The sequence below is a fragment of the Nerophis lumbriciformis genome, linkage group LG08 (genome assembly GCF_033978685.3).
Source record: "Nerophis lumbriciformis linkage group LG08, RoL_Nlum_v2.1, whole genome shotgun sequence".
NCBI lineage: Eukaryota > Metazoa > Chordata > Actinopteri > Syngnathiformes > Syngnathidae > Nerophis > Nerophis lumbriciformis.
The window spans coordinates 2713579-2736484 of record NC_084555.2 but is presented as its reverse complement, the minus strand read 5'-3'; the positions used below and the strand labels follow the sequence as shown (position 1 = coordinate 2736484).

At 40.1% G+C, this 22906-nt stretch overlaps 1 protein-coding gene and 1 non-coding gene across 7 annotated transcripts in view; both read left to right on the top strand.

The window, feature by feature from the left end:
- Nucleotides 1–2689: 2689 nt before the first annotated feature.
- On the top strand, nt 2690–2762 carry trnak-uuu (transfer RNA lysine (anticodon UUU)). The gene has a single exon. It is a non-coding gene; the product is annotated as a tRNA-Lys (tRNA).
- Nucleotides 2763–5467: 2705 nt separating this feature from the next.
- The window catches only part of pcnt (pericentrin), a 92339-nt gene continuing 74900 nt past the window's right edge, over nt 5468–22906 (top strand). For 5 of the 6 annotated variants that reach the window (XM_061968115.2, XM_061968116.2, XM_061968117.2 and 2 more), the window contains exons 1-8: nt 5468–5693; nt 11904–11933; nt 15986–16165; nt 16627–16746; nt 16897–17046; nt 20147–21021; nt 21086–21418; nt 22471–22825. In XM_061968115.2, coding sequence (XP_061824099.2) covers nt 5646–5693; nt 11904–11933; nt 15986–16165; nt 16627–16746; nt 16897–17046; nt 20147–21021; nt 21086–21418; nt 22471–22825 — 2091 coding nt within the window. In that variant the 5' untranslated portion in view covers nt 5468–5645. The remainder of the gene's footprint in view (nt 5694–11903; nt 11934–15985; nt 16166–16626; nt 16747–16896; nt 17047–20146; nt 21022–21085; nt 21419–22470; nt 22826–22906) is intronic. The other variant, XM_061968118.2, reaches the window with a different exon arrangement.

The following is a 22906-nucleotide window of genomic DNA, read 5'->3' as shown; positions in this document are numbered from 1 at the left end:
GGATTCAATGCCAGCATAACTTTTTCCAATTTAAGAAAATAAAGAATATTTTGTATCCAGCGGGTGGGGCAGGGAGGTTCCAATTTAGCACAATGAGTCTTTGAGCTAACAAAGTAGTAAATGCTACCAAATTATTTTTTTTAAAAAGTGTAAAATGTTGTTTTTGATTTGATGGCGATTAGTAGGCTCGGGATCTTTCTGTGTGGAGTTTGCATGTTCTCCCTGTGACTGCGTGGGTTCCCTCCAGGTACTCCGGCTTCCTCCCACCTCCAAAGACATGCACCTGGGGATAGGTTGATTGGCAACACTAAATTGGCCCTAGTGTGTGAATGTTGTCTGTCTATCTGTGTTGGCCCTGCGATGACATACTTGCCAACCCTCCCGGATTTTCCGGGAGACTCCCGAAATTCAGCGCCTCTCCCGAAAACCTCCCGCGACAAATTATCTCCCGGAAAATCCCCCGAAATTCAGGCGGACTCAGGTCCATGCGGACCTGAGTCCGCCTTTCCCACAATATAAACGGTGTGCCTGCCCAATGACGTTATAACTGTAGAATGATCGAGGGCGAGTTCTTGGTTCCTTATGTGGGTTTATTGTTAGGCAGTTTCATTAACGTCCTCCCAGCGCGGCAACAACACACAACAACAGCAGTCACGTTTTGGTCTACCGTAAAGCAGTTCGTCTGCCGTAAACAGCAATGTTGTGACACTCTTAAACAGGACAATACTGCCATCTAGTGTATTTGATGAAAGCACTTTTGTGCGTGCCACACAGCAATGCATCATCAGAGAGGGTGTTCAGCATGGTTAGTAAAATAGTGACAGAGAATAGAACAAGGATGGACATTTCAACCCTTAACTCAACAAGTATATGTGTTAATAAATGAACACTGAAATTCAAGTATTTCTTTTATATATATATATATACAGGTAAAAGCCAGTAAATTAGAATATTTTGAAAAACTTGATTTATTTCAGTAATTGCATTCAAAAGGTGTAACTTGTACATTATATTTATTCATTGCACACAGACTGATGCATTCAAATGTTTATTTCATTTAATTTTGATGATTTGAAGTGGCAACAAATGAAAATCCAAAATTCCGTGTGTCACAAAATTAGAATATTACTTAAGGCTAATACAAAAAAGGGATTTTTAGAAATGTTGGCCAACTGAAAAGTATGAAAATGAAAAATATGAGCATGTACAATACTCAATACTTGGTTGGAGCTCCTTTTGCCTCAATTACTGCGTTTATGCGGCGTGGCATGGAGTCGATGAGTTTCTGGCACTGCTCAGGTGTTATGAGAGCCCAGGTTGCTCTGATAGTGGCCTTCAACTCTTCTGCGTTTTTGGGTCTGGCATTCTGCATCTTCCTTTTCACAATACCCCACAGATTTTCTATGGGGCTAAGGTCAGGGGAGTTGGCGGGCCAATTTAGAACAGAAATACCATGGTCCGTAAACCAGGCACGGGTAGATTTTGCGCTGTGTGCAGGCGCCAAGTCCTGTTGGAACTTGAAATCTCCATCTCCTGTGTGCAATGAATAAATATAATGTACAAGTTACACCTTTTGAATGCAATTACTGAAATAAATCAAGTTTTTCAAAATATTCTAATTTACTGGCTTTTACCTGTGTATATATATATATATATATATATATATATATATATATATATATATATATATATATATATATATATATATATATATATACAATAAAATAAATATATATTTATAGCTAGAATTCACCGAAATTCAAGTGTTTCTTTTATATATATATATATATATATATATATATATATATATATATATATATATATATATATATATATATATACAATAAAAGAAATATATATTTATAGCTAGAATTCACTGAAAGTCAAGTATTTCTTATATATATATATATATATATATATATACACAGGGGCGCCGCTAGGGATTTTGGGCCCCATGAAAAGAATCTTTACAGGGCCCCCAACACAGTGTCATTATTTTTTCTGTATTATAATTTCATCATCATTAGGGGCCTCTCTGGGCCCCCCTCCATCATGGGCCCCTAGAATCCGTCTCCTTTACCCCCCCTTTTCGGCGCCCCTGTATATATATATATATATATATATATATATATATATATATATATATGAAATACTTGACTTGGTGAATTCTAGCTGTAAATATACTCCTCCCCTCTTAGCCACGCCCCCAACCACACCCCTCTACCACGCCCCCTCCCCCCACCTCCCGAAATCGGAGGTCTCAAGGTTGGCAAGTGTATGCGATGAGGTGGCGACTTGTCCAGGGTGTACCCCGCCTTCCGCCCGAATGCAGCTGAGATAGGCCCCCCGCGACCTCGAACGGGACAAGCGGTAGGAAATGTATGAATGGATGGATAGTTTAAAAGACTCTGCCTTTCATGGGGGGTTGCAAAATGTCGTTGCAGAATGTCGTTCTATATCCTCTGTGATTGGTTAAATGTTGAAATATGCTCATGAAGCCGGAAAAAGCCGGGTGCTTTGTCATTGGCCAAATGTTTGTTGAATATATTGAACAAGGTTGGACGGAGGTGCAACTGATTGGGTTAACAATATTAAAATAATATTAGAATAAAGTACACTGATTGATTCATCACCGGATGCTGGAAATATTCACAGAGTATTAATCACTGTGGATGGCACCGTCAGTAGAGCCCGGATAGCTCAGTCGGTAGAGCATCAGACTTTTAATCTGAGGGTCCAGGGTTCAAGTCCCTGTTCGGGCGATGCTTTTTGTGATATTTTTATTTTTTAATCGCCGTTTACGAATACTTATGTAACACTCATTGTAAATAGTATATATTGAAATAGTATATATCGCCCATGTGTCGAGGTTATATAGCAAACATGTTCACCTGGAATGTCCCCTGCTAAGCGGCTTCGACTCACAAAAACACAGTAAAATTCCACTTCAGAATAAATAAATATACATAATTTTTTATTATGTTAAGAACACATATGCTAGCCTATTTATACATCACGACATATATTTTGTGATTTATTTGTGTACTAGACTAAAGCAGAACGTTGCTGCCCCCTGTCGGTGGTATTTTGGTGTAGCTACAGTGAAGGCAGTGAGTAGAACGATTGCTTATAATCAGAGGTGGGTAGAGTAGCCAGAAATTGTACTCAAGTAAGAGTACTGTTACTTTAGAGATTTATTACTCAAGTAAAAGTAAGGAGTAGTCACCCAAATATTTACTTGAGTAAAAGTAAAAAGTATGTTGTGAAAAAACTACTCAAGTACTGAGTAACTGATGAGTAACATACACACACACATATCATATATATATATATATACATATATACACATACATTGATATATACAGTACATCATTTATATTTATTTATTTTTGCCGTTTTTGTTTACATGTTAAAGGTGTTTTAATGAATATACATGCATGTTTAACACATATAGATTCCTTTCTTTCATGTTGACAAGAATATAAGTTGGTGTATTACCTGATTCTGATGACTTGCATTGATTGTAATCAGACAGCAGTGCTTAACGTCCACGTTTTCAAATGCAGGAGAAAAAAAGTTCCTCCTTTCTGTCTAAGACCACATGAAAGTGGTTGGTTTTTGGTATCTTATTTGTCCAGCTTCCATATTCGTTTTCACACACTTTACAAGAAATACATTGGCGGCAAATTCCGTAGCTTGCTAGCTTGTTTACGCTGGCTTTCGGAGACTCTTATTTTGAAAGCGCAGGCGCGATGGAGCGGCACTTTTATTGTGAAGACAGGAACTGTGCAGTCAGTCTTTGGCTTGTGACGGGATGTACGTTTGAAATAAAAAAAGTGTCTTTTTTCCTTCACACTTTTGATTGATTGATTGAAACTTGTATTAGTAGATTGCACAGTACAGTACATATTCCGTACAATTGACCACTAAATGGTAACACGCCAATAAGTTTTTCAACTTGTTTAAGTCAGGTCATGTGACCGCCTGGCTCTGTTTGATTGGTCCAACGTCACCAGTGACTGCATCTGATTGGTGGAACGGAGTCATACGTCACTAGTGACTGCATTTTATTGGTGGAACGGAGTGAAACGTCACCAGTAAGGCAGGCACTTTGAAGGTCTGTCTGACAGACCAAAACAAACAAAGCGTGCATTAACAGATCGATAAAAATTAGTAGCGAGTAGCGAGCTGAATGTAGATAAAAGTAGCGGAGTAAAAGTAGCGTTTCTTCTCTATAAATATACTCAAGTAAAAGTAAAAGTACGTTGCATTAAAACTACTCTTAGAAGTACAATTTATCCCAAAAGTTACTCAAGTAGATGTAACGGAGTAAATGTAGCACGTTACTACCCACCTCTGCTTATAATACCATCCATCCATCCATTTACTACCGCTTGTCCCTCAAGGGGTGCTGGAGCCTATCTCAGCTCCACACAGGCAGAAGGCGGGCTCGTTTGGCAAAAAAAAACTTTTTAAGACACAAAAATAACATTTTAAGACGCAATATAATTTGCACAGTCTAAGAAAAGCATCTGTTTAAAAAACAAATCAATATCCATGCATCCATTTTCTACCGCTTTTCCCTTTCGGACGGAGGTCAGTGTACACCCTGGACAAGTCGCCACCTCATCGCAGGGCCAATACAGATAGACAGACAACATTCACACTCACATTCATTATCCACCTTCACTAAATTTGAGTCGCCAGAAGAGATCAAATTTTGTATTTTTTATAAACGACTGTAACATGGAAATGTTTGTCAACATTATTATGCTCCAGGCAAAATGTTTTCTACATAAATTTCGATTTATGAAAGTAAGGCCTACATTTTCTAATAGGCTTATCGGGATGATTGATTGAAACTTTTATTAGTAGATTGCACAGTACAGTACATATTCCGTACAATTGACCACTAAATGGTAACACTCGAATACGTTTTTCAACGTGTTTAAGTCGGGATCCATATTAACCAATTCATGGTACAAATATATATACTATCATCATAATACAGTCATCACACAAATCAGTCACCAATCATCAATCAAATCTTGGAGAATGATTAAGAGTACAAAGGCCCTTAAATTGATATATTTGTTAAAAAAAACATTTTAAGTGATTTAGGTAGCCCTTTTTGCCTTTTGTTTTTGTTTTTGTCTAATTTTTTAGTATTATTACTCTATCTGTATTTGCTTTTGTTTTCTTTCCTCAATGTTGAAAGTGCCTTGACTTTTGTGTGAATTATAAATGTATGTTTGTTGTTCAATTAAAAAAAATAAAAAATAAAAATAAAAATACCAAACATTTGAGTCGCCGTATTGGTTTCATTCTTTAATTTGATTGGTCAACTAGTTTTTCGGAGGCGGGTCTTTTTTTCCCCCCTGGTGAATTCACATTGACGTCCATTGGCCAACATTTTGAAACCTCACGATTTGATTGGCTAATTCCCCCCGGAAGCTTCACCGAGGGCGGGTTTAAACCTTCTTGGCGGCCATATTGAATATCCCGTTTGACACTTGTTTTTGTCTCGGCCAAGTTTTATAGATTTACGCAAGATAACTTTATGTTTGGAGGGAACAAGTTTCGTGTTTTTTCCCCCAGCCGATGCAGGGCGTCTGTCCTTGTATTAGTTTCGTCCTAACTGAGGGATGGATGAAGATGAACGCCAGAGGAAACTGGAGGCTGGGAGAGCTAAGGTTAGTTGCGGCGCACGCTAATGTTGGCATGCTAACATTTAGCCAACTCTTTTGTTATGGGTTGGCGTAGTTTACTGATAAATACTCTTTATTAACACCACTTTAATGAATGTTTGCTTTTAACTCGTGCAAATTCAGTGCTTAGGTTTTAGCCCGATCTACGACAATTTAACTTAAAAACCAAATGCCGCGCTTAAGACGCGGCTAGTGAGACGACATCTACATCAGTCATTATCAAAGACATAAAATTACATATTTTCAAAACTATGCCAGCAAACTCATTAGGCAAGTAAATTAAACAACCGTATTATTGGCAACACTAAATTAGCTCCAGTGTGTGAATGTTGTCTGTCTTTCTGTGTTGGCCCTGTGATGTGGTGGCGACTTGTCCAGGGTGTACCCCGCCTTCCGCCCGAGTGCAGCTGAGATAGGCTCCAGCATCCCCCGCCACACCAAGAGGGACAAGCGGTAGTAAATGGATGGATGGGTGGATTCTTTTTAGCTTACTTCTGTTCCGAATGCAGCTGATAGGCTCCAGCACGCCCCAAAAGGGACAAGCGGTAGAAAAATGGATGGATGGATGTGTTTGAGCGTTACCTAAGCACGCGGCACCTGGCACGCCAATGTTGTGAGATGCGTCACTTCCGGTCAGCTGTGTGGACGTACTTGATTTTTGCCATAACAAACCCCACTATGGACTGGACTATCACTATTATGTTAGATCCACTGTGGACTGGAATTTCACAATATTATGCCAGACCAGTGGTTCTTAACCTTGTTGGAGGTACCGAACCCGAACCGTAATCATGAAATGATGTTATTATATTAAATAAATACTAATAAAGATATGTTTTACAAACAGAAAGTTACAGGAATGTACACATGATCCCATGTTTACATCTCATTGTGCAACATGTGAATGTTTTAGTGGGAACTAAATGCGATATCTGAAAGGGGTACACATTATTTCCAAAGCAGGTACCCCACCCAGACATATAATACTAGTACACAGCTCATGAAAAACAATATGTTATAGTCATTGTAATTGGGCCAAAACAATTATATTAGAAAATAATCTCATGGAAATGACTGCTGTCATTTGATTACAATAATAAAACATTGAACTTGTTATTTAGTCAGGTTTGGGACAGGTGTGCTGCAGGTGTGACCACAGTGCATGTGCACATCTGACGTCGCTCACATGTGCTCCACTGAATGCTCAAGGAGTTTTTGCGTTTGCTCACACATATGGAAAATTAGAGGGAACATTGTTTGGGGGTGTCCCACATCTGCGGTCCTCTCCAAGGTTTCTCATAGTCATTCACATTGACATCCCACTGGGTTGTGAGTTTTTCCTTGCCCTTATGTGGGCTCTGAACCGAGGATGTCGTTGTGGCTTGTGCAGCCCTTTGAGACACTTGTGATTTAGGGCTATATAAATAAATATTGATTGATTGATTGAAATAACCAGGACGCCTAGATAATTTCAACCAAGTCTCTCAATTTGGCGATAACTAACAGTCATGTGATTAAGTGATTCAGTGTTGGCGCTAGGAAATTTTCAAAATGGGGTCCCAGGGACCCCTTTAAGTCATAAAAATGGGGTCCCACAGTAAATTTTTGGGGTGCCACTTTTTTGTAAACGTTTTCGAAACGATTGGTAAATTTATGCATTATCCTGTTATTGCTCACATTCTTTATTGTGTTTTGGTAAAAGGTTGTCATAAACGTTCCTTATTTCATTAAAAAAAAAAAATACAAAAGAAAACCCATTTTTATGCATATGTAAATGTATTAATTTACAAATATTCATTCACTTTCTTCTTTCCTTTATGGATCTAAACTTAACCACTGCCGGTAGGTTTTTCTATATTTTGATTTCATAAGTTTTAGGTGTATTTATTTCAGTATAAAAGTTTTTTTCATCGGTCATGATTATGACAATCGTGTGCCAGGGCATACATGCATATCCATCCATTTTCTACCGCTTGTCCCTTTTGGGGTCGCGGGGGGTGCTGGAGCCTATCTCAGCTGCATTCGGGCGGAAGGCGGTGTACACCCTGGACAAGTCGCCACCTCATCGCAGGGCCAACACATATATAGACGGACAATATTCACACACTAGGGCCAATTTAGTGTTGCCAATCAACCTATCCCCAGGTGCATGTTTTTCACATACATATGACATTCGACAGGCCTCGAATTTAAACTTCTTAAGGTCTAGGCAAGTGTTGCCTTAAAGGAGGGCTCATATTTTAGGGCGCCAAGGCAAGTTAGAAGGCCACCAAGGCAAACATTATTTTTTTTCCAGGCAAGGGCTCCAAAGCATGCATGCATACGCCCCCTTGTGGTTCAGTACAACAGTTTGTTTTGAGCGTTACCTAAGCACGCGGCACCTGGCGCGCCAATGTTGTGATATGCGTCACTTCCGGTCAGCCGCGTGGACGTACTTGATTTTTGCCATAACAAATAACCAGGACGCCTAGATGATTTCAACCAAGTCTCTCAATTTGGCGATAACTAACAGTCATGTGATTAAGTGATTCAGTGTTGGCGCTAGAAATGTTCAAAATGGGGTCCCAGGGACCCCATCAAGTCATAAAAATGGGGCCCCACAGTACATTTTTGGGGTGCCACTTTTTTGTAAACGTTTTGAAAACAAATGATGAATGTATGCATTACCCTGTTATAGATCACATTCTATATTGTGTTTTGGTAAAAGGTTGTCATAAACGTTACTTATTTCACTAAAACAAATAATACAAAAGAAAACATATTTTTATGCATTTGTATATTTATTCAGTTACAAACATTCATTCACTTACTTCTTTTCTTTATGGATCTAAACTTTACCACTGCCGGTAGGTTTTTTCTATATTTTCATTTAATAAGTTGTAGGTGTATTTATTTCAGTATAAAAGTTTTTTGCTTCGGTCATGATTATGATAATCGTGTGCCAGGGCATACATGCATATGACCAATTTTATTGATTATTCTCACCTGTATGCAGACAGGCCTCGAACCCTAACCCTAACTTTTTAAGGTCAAGGCAAGTGTTGCCTTAAAGGAGGGCTCATATTTTAGGGCACCAAGGCAAGTTAGAAGGCCACCAAGGCAAACATTATTTTTTTTTCCATGCAGGGGTTCCAATGCATGCATGCATGCATACGCCCCCGTGGGGTTTTGTACAACAGTTTGGCCAACAACAACAAAAAACAGGAGTGACAGCGTGTTTCCTCACCTCATTAACTATGTCACAGCAGCTGATGGACGCTGTATTGTCAAAATGAAAGCAACATCATATAGTTTTTCTCCTTCGCTGTATACTTTTAGTGTGGGGACAAGTGTCTCCAATATTGTCCACACCTGTCTCCCTCTAAACACAGCAGTGCGCTCTTAAACACATGGCGGGAAGCGAGGGAAAATGACTGTAGCGTCCCGGAAGAGTTGGTGCTGCAAGGAATTCTGGGAATGTGTTCTGTTGTGTTTATATTGTGTTGCGGTGCAAATATTCTCCCGAATTGTGTGTGTCATTATTGTTTAATATGGTCTCACTATATGGCACATGTTTATGACAGTGTTGACGTTGTTTATACGGCCACCCTTAGTGTGACATGTATGGCTGTTGACTAAGTACACTCTGAGGGTAAACCCCTGGAGCAAGATTAATGGTGTTAGTACGCCATGGTTGATATGTCAAGTTATGATAGTGCGCATGTGTCGGATTTCGAGTTGTCTCAAATGAATTAATAATAATAGGGATTTTGGTAATTAATAGAGGAGACCGTTTTACTAACTGTCTGGAATTTTATCGCTATTTATCATTATGCCATCGACCATTATATCCTTTGTCCAATAGCAAGTGAAAAGTCAAGGGCGGTCACGGAAAGGTGTTGCCGCAAATGTTGGTACATTTTTGAGGGCATTATGGCAAATGTTGTGGTTATATTCGAGCCCTGTGTAGATTATCAGTCAATATAAAACAGCCACATCTACACTTTCATGGCAAATAATGCCAACAAACTTAGAATTTGGCAAGTTAGTTTCAATGTCATTTAATACAGTGGCACTCAATGCCTCTGGCATTTCATCTCTGGCTTCGTGATGGCCATAAGCTGTGTGTTCCCCTTTAAGAAAGGCGGTATGTGGGGTGAGTGACGTGTGTAAGTGAGTGGGCCAATTAGGAGAGGGAGGGCTAGCATGTTCAGGAGTGTTAATAGCATGGTGGATGTCCGGTTGGCTTTGTGGAAAACATAGATAAAGAGTTGTAACAAATCGACGGCCTCGTCATTCCGACCAAAGAGCGGAACTGTCGGCACCACGGTCTGGGAGCAGACAAGCAGGAAAGGTGTAACATGATGTTTCTTGGTGCCTGGTGAGGCTGGATCTTTGAAAATCAGTGCACCCGGTCGTAAAGGTGTTCTTTTTCTTAGCCCGTTTACATGGCGTGCAAAACATCTTTCCTTCTTCATAAGTTAGCCATTTGCTGAAAAGTGGCTCGTTAAGCCACTTTTCATTGAATCTTCGCTTCTTGGGTTTATTGCTCGCCATGACGAAAACAATTACGGTACCGTATTTTTCGGAGTATAAGTCGCTCCGGAGTATAAGTCGCTCCGGAGTATAAGTCGCACCGGCCGAAAATGCATAATAAAGAAGGAAAAAAAACATATATAAGTCGCACTGGAGTATAAGTCGCATTTTTTGGGGAAATGTATTTGATAAAAGCCAACACCAAGAATAGACATTTGAAAGGCAATTTAAAATAAATAAAGAATAGTGAACAACAGGCTGAATAAGTGTACGTTATATGAGGCATAAATAACCAAATGAGAAGGTGCCTGGCATGTTAACGTAACATATTATGGTAAGAGTCATTCAAATAACTATAACATATAGAACATGCTATACGTTTACCAAACAATCTGTCACTCCTAATCGCTAAATCCGAGGAAATCTTATACGTCTAGTCTCTTACGTGAATGAGCTAAATAATATTATTTGATATTTCACGGTAATGTGTTAATAATTTCACACATAAGTTGCTCCCGAGTATAAGTCGCACCCCCGGCCAAACTATGAAAAAAACTGCGACTTATAGTCCGAAAAATACGGTACACGCGGGAGTCCTCATACCGGAAATGCAGTATTTGTGATCGACAAAACTTTCGGCGAAACAAAATATAAGAAATTGTACCGGAAAGTGCATTACTTTGAAGTCCACCAATAATTAATAATTTCACCCGGCAAATATAAGCAAAGAAAGAGATTCATCCATCCATCCATTCATCCATCCATCTTCAAGCTCTTATCCGGAATCGGGTCGCGGGCACAACAGCTCCAGCAGAGACCTCCAGACTTCCCTCTCCAGAGCAGAAAGCGATAATCGATAAAAAAAAAGATGCAGAACAAACAAACCAAGCGGTAAAAAAAAAGAATCCAAGCCCAGGGGACGCGCAGACTTCCGGCAATTCGCGTCCTTTCTGATTTCAATGCAGGACATCGCAAAAGGCCGTTGAGTGACCAGGGCTCAGAAAATCTGCAGAGACTCCTCCCAACCCCACCAAGGACTGTTTTCATTGCTGGACTCTAGAAAGAGGTTCCGCAGCCACCGTAGCAGAACCTCCAGGTTCTGTAGCAGCTTCTTCCCTCAGGCCGTAAGACTCTTGAACACATTAAAATAATCCCCTCAACTCCCCCCAAAATGGATTAACTCACTGGAATAAAAAAAGACAATATAACATGCATCCATAAACGCGGATGCATATGCAAAAGTGCAATATATTTATCTGTACAGTAATCTATTTATTTATTTATATATATATATATTAATATATATTTATTTATTTTTATTTATTTTATATATATATTATTTATAAATATTTATTTACTTATATATGCATCTTATTGCTTTATCCTGCACTAATATGAGCTTATGTAACGAAATTTCGTTCTTATCTGTGCTGTAAAGTTCAAATTTGAATGACAATAAAAAGGAAGTCTAAGTCTAAAAGACACAAAAAGTGCATTAACGCCAACACTGTGATTATTGCAAATGTCAGATGTAAAAGTCCACCAACTGTTGTTGACAATTGTCAAACACTTAAATTTAGACTCATTTCAAGCAGTTCAATGGTGCATTTACAGTACATCTAATCTATGCCATAGATGCTATAGTATTTTGAACTGAATCCCTGATGTTCCTCATGACAGAAATCCTACAACATGCCACAGAGACAGCTGGTAAGTAAGGACAGAGGTGGGGCGATCAATCAAGGTGTTCTGCTTTTGTACACTGTACAGTCGAAATTTCTTGCAAAACAATTTCCCTGAAGACCGTTAGAAAAAACTTTATGGAGCACAAATGGGGGAATTCAGTTGGTTGATGAGGTAATTGAATACCTCTTGCACTAAAGTAAGCTGGGATAGGCTTCAGCTCACACTTAATCCCCAGGGGAATGGAGAACAGATGGATGACGAAGATTTTCTTGCTTAGAACTGAGATCGCGATTCTCTGAGACAACAGACACTATGTTCATGTAGGGCCGTGTGATTTATTTTTTATGTAAATCACACTGTTTTGTATACTTTTCATTGTCTTGCTTTGCTTTAAAGGAGTGCTATTGAGCAAAACCAACTTTTCTTACCTATTGGAACTTTTTGTTGTGTATTTGAGATCTGCAAAAGTCCCAAAAGTTTGAAATAAAACCGTGGAGGCATTGCAGAGATATTTATAAAACAATCTTCCCTTCCTTTATACTTCCAGGAAACGAGCCGTTTGGAATTTGCCCATTCGTTGACATTTTTCCAATTGGTGACAATGGCGGGGGTCCGCCATTGTAGTTCTACGCTGTAGTCATTAAGCTACTTCTTTTTCTTTATCCTCTTGTTGTGGGGCAGACTAGCTCGTACATGCACATGCCTCTTCCGCTGTTGCCATTTTTAATACAAAGTAGTGTATAGTAACTCTGAACTTAATCTGTCATACTTTGTATAGAAACGCTAAAAACTACAACGAAGATGGCGGGGAGAAGATGTATATAAGACATACTTGCCAACCGATTTTCCGGGAGACTCCCGAAATTCAGCGCCTCTCCCGAAAACCTCCCGGGACAAATTTTCTCCCGAAATCTCCCGAAATTCAGGCGGACTCAGGTCCTCCACAATATAAAAAAGCGTACCTGCCCAATCACGTTAGAACTATAGAATGATGGAGGGCGAGTTCTTGGTTTCTTATGTGGGTTTATTGTTAGGCAGTTTCATTAACGTCCTCCCAGCGTGGCAACAACACACAACAACAGCAGTCACTTTTTTGTATACCGTAAAGCAGTTCGTCTGCCGTAAACAGCAATGTTGTGACACTCTTAAACAGGACAATACTGCCATCTAGTGCATTTGATGAAAGCACTTTTGTGCGTGCCACACATCAATGCATCATCAGAGAGGGTGTTCAGCATGGTTCGAAAAATAGTGACAGAGAATAGAACAAGGATGGACAATTCAACCCTTAACTCAACAATGAGTAGATGAGTGTTATGTGTGTGTATATGTGTAAATAAATGAACACTGAAATTCAAGTATTTATTTTATATATATATATATATATATATATATATATATATATACATATATATATATATAATAAAATAAATTTATATTTATATATATATATATATATATATATATATATATATATAGCTAGAATTCACTGAACGTCAAGTATTTCTTATATATATATATATATATATATGAAATACTTGACTTGGTGAATTCTAGCTGTAAATATACTCCTCCCCTTTTAGCCACGCCCCCAACCACGCCCACGTCCCATCCCGACCACGCCCACCCCCACCTCCCGAAATCGGAGGTCTCAAGGTTGGCAAGTATGATATAAGACCGCCCACGAAATGGCACATCATGGAGAGACAGTCAGAAAGCAGCTTGAAAACCGTCTGTTAAAACATTATAGATGCAATTTTTGACCAAAGAACCACACTTTATGTAGACTACAATTAAGTGTTTTTAATGCAGAAAAATATAATTTAAGGGGGAACTGCACTTTTTTGGGGAATTTTGTCTATTGTTCACAATAATTATGAGAGAGATGACGACAGATGTATTTTTTTTAACGCATTCTAACTCGTAAATAAAAGTCGCTTACAACGGAGCCAATGGGAGATTTTCTATGCCGCCCATTAAACCCAACAAATAGTCATCCAAAAACTGCCAACGATACTCAATTTACATTTCGTGACTTGAATATTAACCAAGTATTAGTGATATTGTTATTATAAGTTCTAACACAGACTATTTATAGCTGTGCCATGATCACAAGCTAGTGTGCCTATATCGACCTCATCGAGTGGTAAGCTTCTTCCTCACTTCCTTGCTTGTGGAAGTTTATTGTAGATCATACATAATGCCTCTCACCTGGATAGTAGAAGGATGAGGACATATTCCGACAAGTTGGTACACTTTGACAGCCAATTTAGACCCGGGAATGGTGAGAACGACACCAGAAGACGCTTGGTTCCACCTATCTTTTCTTCGCGAAGATTATGAGTCATTCTTTATCTAAACTGGATTATAACAAGCTTCTATCAGTCGGCATCCTAATGACAGCAGATATTGTACAGTAAGTGATGTTTTATTATCTCATGAAGTTTGCTGTGAGTAATAATGAATGATGTTGAATAAAAAAGCGATCGTCCTGATGCAATGAGCAAAATACGTAAATATTAAAGTATAATATACAGAAAGTAGAATTATAGTAAATAAGTCAAATATACAGTCTGGCCCATAATAAAAGGATAGTGGAAAAAATGGAGCTTATTTCCTACAGCACGGACTCCAATGGCATACTTGCGAAAAGCACTTTGTGTAAATTTCTACCCGCTGGCGTCACGATTGGGGCAAACGGCTCTTTTCTCGGAAGTATGAAAGAAGGCAACATTGTTTATAAATATCTCCGCAATGCCTTGATGGTTTGACTTAAAATGTTCAGGATTGATGCAGATCTCATATACAGAACAGCAGGTAACAATAGATAAGAACAGTTGGTTTTGAATAATAGGGAGCATTTAAATAAAATGGCACTGCTTGTTAGTGACAATGTGTTCGTTTTTTTCCCCCGTCTTTTTAAAAATTAAATTATAGGTTAATGTGAACTGAGATCACACTTTTTGTTACCTATTCACAGGACTGTCAGTGAGGGCAAACGTGATTTTGCTTGCATCCCACATTGTTGCTATGGTAATCTGGTGCTGCATGGCACATTAAAAAGAAGTCACATTTCTCCCTCCATTTGAAAATGTTCATACCTTTTCTAATCAGGCTTCAACAAAACAAGAACTGCACTATTGTACTCGATCACAAGTAAGCGGCCTTGGGCTGGGAACAGCCTGTATGGCTCTGTGTCTTTCACAGGAATTATTAGCGCTCAAGCAGAGGTGCTGAGTAGGAGGATTGCACTACACAAGCATTGTAAGCAGCAGTAGAAGGCCACTTGGAAAAAAATTAAAATAAATCTCGTGCAAGACGTTGCAAAAGCGTCATTCCTTTTAAAGTGGGGGAAACAGGCGCATGCGTGTGAGTCACTATCACACAAAGCAACAAGTCGATCTCCCAGGGCCGTGTCATCTTAAATTGAATGTGCAACCACAGATTTTTCTCCCCTCCTCTTAGTGTGTGTGCGTGCGTCCGTGCGTGTGGCTCCACCCTCCCTCCCTCGGTCTGGACAAATACCATCCCTTATTCAGAGTTTGTTGATCCCTCAGCACAGTGCACTGCTTAGATAGTTGTTTTTATCATAGGTGGTAAAAAGATCCACATCTGGGAAAACTGCTCCCCGGATGGTAGCATCCACCAGCTTGTCAGATATTGACAATGTGAACTACTTCATTCTGATTTAAGCTGCTTAAAAAGGATAGAGAGAGGGAGTGTGAGAAACAGGCTGATGTAGATTTTTGTCTGTGATTTTTAGGTAAAACTAACAGAGCAGTTTTGTTTTTTTACTGATGACATGTACAACGTGTCTCTTTTTTTAACATTTTGCTGTGATTTTGGTCTATTTTTTCTCTCTTCTAAATCGAACTATTTTCCATGGATGCTCTGTTGGCGTTTCTTCTTGCACGCTCATTCACGGGGACAATCAGCAAAAACACACTCTTCAGTGAATTTTCACCTTTTCTTCAGTGGTTTTCCACCTTTTTGACTCGCATAATGATGCTAGTGTGGTGGTGTTCGGCGGTCCTGACCTACGTGTCCGTCTACCTCTCCCTGTCCTTCCTGCGCAGCTTGCTAGCTTCCGACAGAGACGGGCGAAAAGCGGCGGTGCGGGGGCGCCGAAAAAGACGGCGAAGAGGAAGGGCCAGGCTGTCTCGCAGGATGACGGTGCGACGCAAGACCCCCGCATAAAGCCCACGCTGCTTTTGCCGGCCAATGGTAAAAAGACAGACGAGAACTCCGTCCATGAGGTGATTATTGGAATCTTTCTTTTTAATTATTTGCAGCTGTGTGGCATGTCCAATCAAAGGTCTTAACATGCAGCACAAGTCAAAATGATTTGCATTCTTATTGTACTGTATGCTTTAGCAAGTAGCCCGTGCCCCCCTGCTCAGTAAATATACATTAAACAAATAGGTCACTAACCATCATGTTGCCTGCAAGCCCCGCTGTCATAGCAACTTGGCCCGGATTAACTGTGGCACTGTATACAAGCCATTTTTTTTTACTCAACATTGTCAGTCTGTTTGGTAAATGTAGTAGTTGCAACATCCATCCATCCATTTTCTACCGCTTGTCTATTTCGGGGCGGGGCTGGGGTCTGGAGCCTCTCCCAGCTGCACTTGGGTGGAAGGCAGGGTACACCCTGGACAAGTCCCATAATGCACTTTTTCCTAAGCAAACCGGCTTAATCGGTTCTTTCATCCCTCAGGAGGCGTCAAATCCTAACAATGCTAAGGTTCAGCCACTCAGCGTGGAGCCAAGCTTCTCTCCTGTTGACGAGCTAGGGGACAATGAGCTGTTTGTCCTCACTAGTAACGAAGAGCTACAGGTATGCGCCATCTCGATAGTACTTGTGCATAGCCGTGCTTTGCAGGCGCTCGTTTCACCATTTCTTCTTTTCTGCACTGATGCAAATGATGACTCTTTTGTCTAAGATTGATGCATTTTCTGATGGGTTTTGTTTTTCAACTCTGTGAAGCAATTGAAGCAGGCTGTGGAAAAGCGCAACGAGATCATTGCCAAGCTCAGCTCCAACCTGCAGAAGGATCAAACCAGCAGAGATGAGGTCCAACTGGAAGTGCAGTCACTCGCTGGTCAGATCCAAGCACTGCAGAAACAGCTACAGCAGGTACGTCTTTAAGTTAGGGCTAGGGTTGTAACTAGAGATGTCCGATATTGGCTTTTTTGCCGATATTGTCCAACTCGTAATTACCGATTCCGATATCAACCGATATATAAAGTCGTGGAATTAACACATTATTATGCCTAATTTTGTAGTCACTTGCAACTTTTAAAAACAGTCCATTTGTAATTAGAAACAGTTAAATTAGTTCCCATCACATTTATCAAATTAATGGAAATGTGTGCAAAACTGAAACATAAGTGCCCTATAATCTCTCTGACATGGCTGTAAGCCAAATTTTAGAACTGTCTTAATTACATTATTTGCAATAAATAAATTCTCGATTATCGACTTTTACTAATCGATTTTATAATAGTCATGTCCGAATTGCGAGGCATCTAAAATCGATTTTCCCCCACCTCTAGTTACCACGCTAGAAAAACAGTTCCTCAGTTAGCTCCTACAATAACAGCTTGGTTATGGGATATAAATAAGGTATAGTTGGCTGTTTTTTGATGTATTTTTAGAGTGATTTAGAGGCAGAATGCATTGATCCCATTAGCAGCATTGCTAGCCACCTAGAATGAGCCGATTCATCACAAATCAGAATGCAAAAAAAAACCTCCACAATGAAGTTACAGTAAAACTAAGCACACAAAGGAGGACATTAATATACACAGGAAGTGCACATGCATGTAGGAATCATGTTAAATCAACAATACAGTTTGGTGTAAACTGTTAAAAAGCAATACAAGTATACGGTATGAAGGTTGGCTCCGATGCTAACGTACAATAGGTTAACGAAAATCAGCAGAGCAAATTTGTACAAATGTTTATTAAATGAGATTTTAACACAACAAAGTTGACATAACTTCAAGGGTAGTTCTGTGCCACTGTGTGTGCGTACTGACTAACTACACAAGCCTTGTTGCTCAAACCTCACACTCTTAGTTTTAAAAGGAACAATGTAGTCTGTTTTGTGGAACATGAGGTGATGGAAGCACATACATCACCTGCAAGGTGAAATGTTACTGTATGACAAATCTTTAAAAAAAATAATTCTAATTTAGTTTTTTAAATATGTAATTATTTTACATGTAGTCGCCTTAAATGTACACGTGGTGGCCCGCCTCAAGTAAATATATACCGTATATTACCAAATAAACGCCCTTGTGCAAATAACCGCCCATGTCCTAATAGCCGCCCGGGGTCTGACCCCATTTTGTGAATTAACCGCCTCTTCCTAATAACCGCCCATGTCCAAATAGCCGCCCATGGGCTGTTATTTGCATAATTTAGATTAGAATCATATTGATTTCATTAAGCCCAATTTATAAGCTAAAAGGAAAAGCAAAGGTGCAGTAATTCTGGTCATTACGGTAACAGCAGACGTTACGTGGGGATTCTGGGTACCGTATTTTTCGGAGTATAAGTCGCACCTTTTGGGGAAATTTATTTGATAAAACCCAACACCAAGAATAGACATTTGAAAGGCAATTTAAAATAAATAAAGAATAGTGAACAGGCTGAATAAGTGTACGTTATATGAGGCATAAATAACCAACTGAGAACGTGCCTGGTATGTTAACGTAACATATTATGGTAAGAGTCATTCAAATAACTATAACATATAGAACATGCTATACGTTTACCAAACAATCTGTCACTTCTAATCGCTAAATCCCATGAAATCTTATGCGTCTAGTCTCTTACGTGAATGTGCTAAATAATATTATTTGATATTTTACGCTAATGTGTTAATCATTTCACACATAAGTCGCTCCTGAGTATAAGTCGCACCCCTGGCCAAACTATGAAAAAAACTGCGACTTATAGTCCGAAAAATACGGTAATCAACATATTGCAATGGGTCACCGCATATAGCGTAACACACACTCAACGACCACAACAAACCCACGAGGAAAAGTTTCAGCATGGCAAGCAACAGTAGCAGTGAGTTGAATGAACAGGATACCGGTGCACCACAACTGATGGATGGGAATACTTTAAGGGGGAAGAAGAACAGTAAGTTTGACTTAAAGTTCAAGCTAGCGGTTGTGAAGTATGCGGAGCAGAATTCTGGTTTGGCAGCGGCCAGGCAGTTTAACATTGACCCAAAACGTGTACGAGACTGGAAACAACAAAAGGGAGAACTACTATCTCAGTCGGCAATCGATGGAAAACGGGCTCGCTTATCTGGTGGAGGTAGGAAGAAAGTGAGCGACGAGCTTGATGCTAATTTGTGTCAGTGGATACATCACGTATGCTGCTTTATTTAAAACTTGGAGTAGTGTAGCCTTTATTTTATTTAAGTGACAGTATTATTGTTCTGTTTTGATGGTGTGTTTTATACTTGAGTACTTGGTACCATAATTTTATTTTTCCCGGTAGGCTGCTTTATTTAAAAAGTTTATTTATTTTTAGTATTGGTATTCTATTTGACAATTGTTGCACTACTGCCATGTTGAGGCCTTGTTGATCTCTTGTCTTTTGATAGCCTACCTCATGTTGATCTTTTGTTTTTTTTGTTTGTATGTTTACAATAGCTTTTACATTTAAAGTTTTTTGTACGAAAAAAAAATACTGGACAATAACCATTGTAACCAAATAATGGCCTGGTGCAGGCTGGTGCAAAAATAAATAAAAGCCTTGTGCAAATAACCGCCCATGTCCTAATAGCCGCCTGGGGTCTGACCCCATTTTGTGAAATAAAAGCCCGGGCTACTACGGTATTTGGTAATATACGGTATATGGGAAACACTGGAGCGGGAACGTTTCTTCCTGTTGCTCACACACAACATTGACCCGCTGGGGGGGAAATAGTCACAATTTTTTTTGCTATTTTACAGTTACAGAAGACATAAATAAAAAATAAAAATAGTTTTTTAATTTATTTTGAAAAAAATATGTTTTGTCTTTAAAATCATTGTACAAAAATACTTCTTAAAGGTTATCTCATGTTCATGCAGGTGTTCTCGTAGTAAAACTAACTAACCCATCAAAGTTTGCATGGGTGCCCAGACATTGTTAAAGGAAATATACAGCAGCAAACATTGAATTTGAATGGAAAAGTTAAACTTGCATCTATGCTTTCTATGTGATGCAGACAAGCGTGGGCTTTCTTCGCCTTAAAAATCAGCCCAGAGGAGAGGTCCCTAATGAGAAACAGCAGCATGGCTCCCACATTGAAGACCTCAGCCTGGAGGACGTCTCCATGGAGCAGTCGGCAAGCGAAGGCTTTTGCTCTCAAACGGGCGCAGTAGGCTTAGGCACGCATAGTGAGATGGAGACGGAAAACTTCCTGCACGAACTGAGAGCCAGGCTGCAAGAGGAAAAGGAGAAGACCTTTCGCGCAAGCGCCGAACTGGAGCAGGAGAGGACAAATCACCAACATGTGCTTTCTTTACTGGAAGAACAAAAAAGAGGCTGGGAAGAGGAGCGTAACAAGAGGGAGGAGCAGCTGCAGGAGCTCCAGCGTCACTTCGCTGAGTTGCAGCAGGCCAAAGAGGAGAAGGAGGTGCTCAACAGGGAAGTGCTGGAGCTGAGGAACAGACTTGAGCAGGAAAACAAGGCAGTGAGGAGATTGGGTGAGGAAGAAACCAAATTCACCCTCCGTCTCCAGAGCCTCGAGGAGGAGCGACTCCGACAGGAGGAGGAGATGAGGAAGTTGGAGGAGGAGATGAAGAAGCTGAAGGAGGTGCACAAAGAGGAGCTGGAGAGAGTCAGCCAGTTGTTGGATGAGAGCATCAAAGAACTGCAGCTCAGAGAGGAAGGGGTCGGGGGACTTAAAGCTTCTAAGGATCTTCAGAACCAAGCAAAAGCTGCGTGTTGCGTTGATGAAACCAATGAGGACACAACGAATGTATCGCCACATAGGGACTTTCTGACGGAGCGCTACTTGTCTTCTTCCTTTGCACAGTCTTCATTGGTTCATGGACATATCGATTCCTGCAGTCAGCTGGACGGCTCTACAGACCAAAGGTTAGAACAATCCGAATTGTGTGTTTTAATGCCTCGCCTAATTGCTGTCACTTCCTCCTTGCAGCTTTGAGCTCAACAGCGGAATGTTTGGCGACGAACCTCTGCTCTCCATTTCCAACCGTGCCCCAAAAGAGAACTCTCATGTTTACAACAGCTCCCCTCGCGTCCCACTGGCTGACAATTCAAACGCCCCCTGGCTAAACAACTCCACTTCCCGCCCGTTGGAGGCGAGCGACGTCTCTCAGCAGCTTTTCGACGGGACTGACCTAGACAAAGAGCTGCTGAACCAGCAGTGTGATGAGCTGCGTCAGGAACTGGCGATGAAGGACCAACACTTAAATGTGTTGAGCGAGGAAGTCATCAAGATGGCTGAAGAGCTGAAGGAAGCTCGAAGCAGGTAAACATGAGGGTTTGCGCAAAAGTGGCTTGGGACGGCTACTGAATTTGATACTTTTATAGGAACTAGGGATGTAACAATATTAAAATTTCATATCACGACCAAAGTTATCAGGGTTATCATTATTGCGGTATTGTTGAATGTGCTCAAAAAGTACTTATACACAACCATGATGAGGTCAACCCCTTCAGATCCGACCACAGGATTTAGAGAAAGGAGTGGTGATCAGAGCCCACGAATGAGCATGTGCACAGTGCAACTTTGTTTTCAGTAAAGCATGGCTGCCAAACACTCTGCGCTTGCTGTTACAGCATATACCGCTAAAAAAACAAAAAGAGGAAATTTGAGGAAGAAAAGAAAGAGACTGTATGTCTAAGAAAAACCAAAGAAGAGACAAAACTCGAAGGAATACTGGTCTGGCGTATTAAAGATGGAAGGCATTGCGGGCCAGTCTTGGAACATTAGATTACCTGTCTGGAAGGAAAACAGCTACTTGCGCATCCAAAGTTAGTCCATTTTCCTATATTTTGTGTGTGTATGATTTTGCGTTGGAATGTGTGTTACTGATAGTCTGCAACAAAATACGAACTGGGTGGTCCTTAGATGTAACTTTAGACTGTCAACCTATAAGTGTGCACTTCCAGATAGGAAACTCAGAGGGACTATCAGCGAGGTGCGCAGAGTGGGGGGTGGGATTTACAGTTTGAATTCTGCCTGGTGACACAAGATTCAAGTACCCTAGCTTTAAGGCAACACAATCTAGCTACACACTACTGCTATATAACGTCTTGGAATTGCATCTGCATTATTGCAAATTATACTCACAACTGTGAGAAAACCAGATAACTGGACAGCACAGCTCAGTGTTAAATGTTAAATAAATAATTAAAATGTTATGTTTAAACTATTAACATTTATTAACACATTTGAACACACTTAGAAGTACCAAAAAATTGATTCTGTATCGATTTAAATGGGAAAGGTACCCATTCTTAAAGGTGACGCACAATCTTTGTCCAGCTGGACCTAATGCCTTTTATCTTTGTGTCCAGGTGGGCTCAAGTAACAGAGGAGCTCATGGAAGCTCACCAGGAGCTCGAGGAGAAGGACAGGAGGAGATATACAGAGGAGGAGATCAATTCAGAAACTCTCAAACAAGACAGCCTTAAGAACAAACTCGGTGCCTTTTTGGAGAAAAAAAAGACTGAGGCAGACGTCTCTCCGGAATCTTCCCTGCTGCTTGGCTTTTCAGCAGTGGAAGGTGAACGTGTCGAAGAGCTCGAGGAGGATCAGGAAAGCTCCCCATCACAACAAAACCAGCAGGAGATGCGGGAAGCATTTCAACAGGAGATTAAGGAGACGACAGAGGTTAATACAGAGAATGACAACCAACTACAAATGTTAAAGGTACAGTAACATACAATGTATTTCAATATAGTTAAATATTTTTCTTTATTTAAATACAGAAAAAAAATCTAAATATATCAA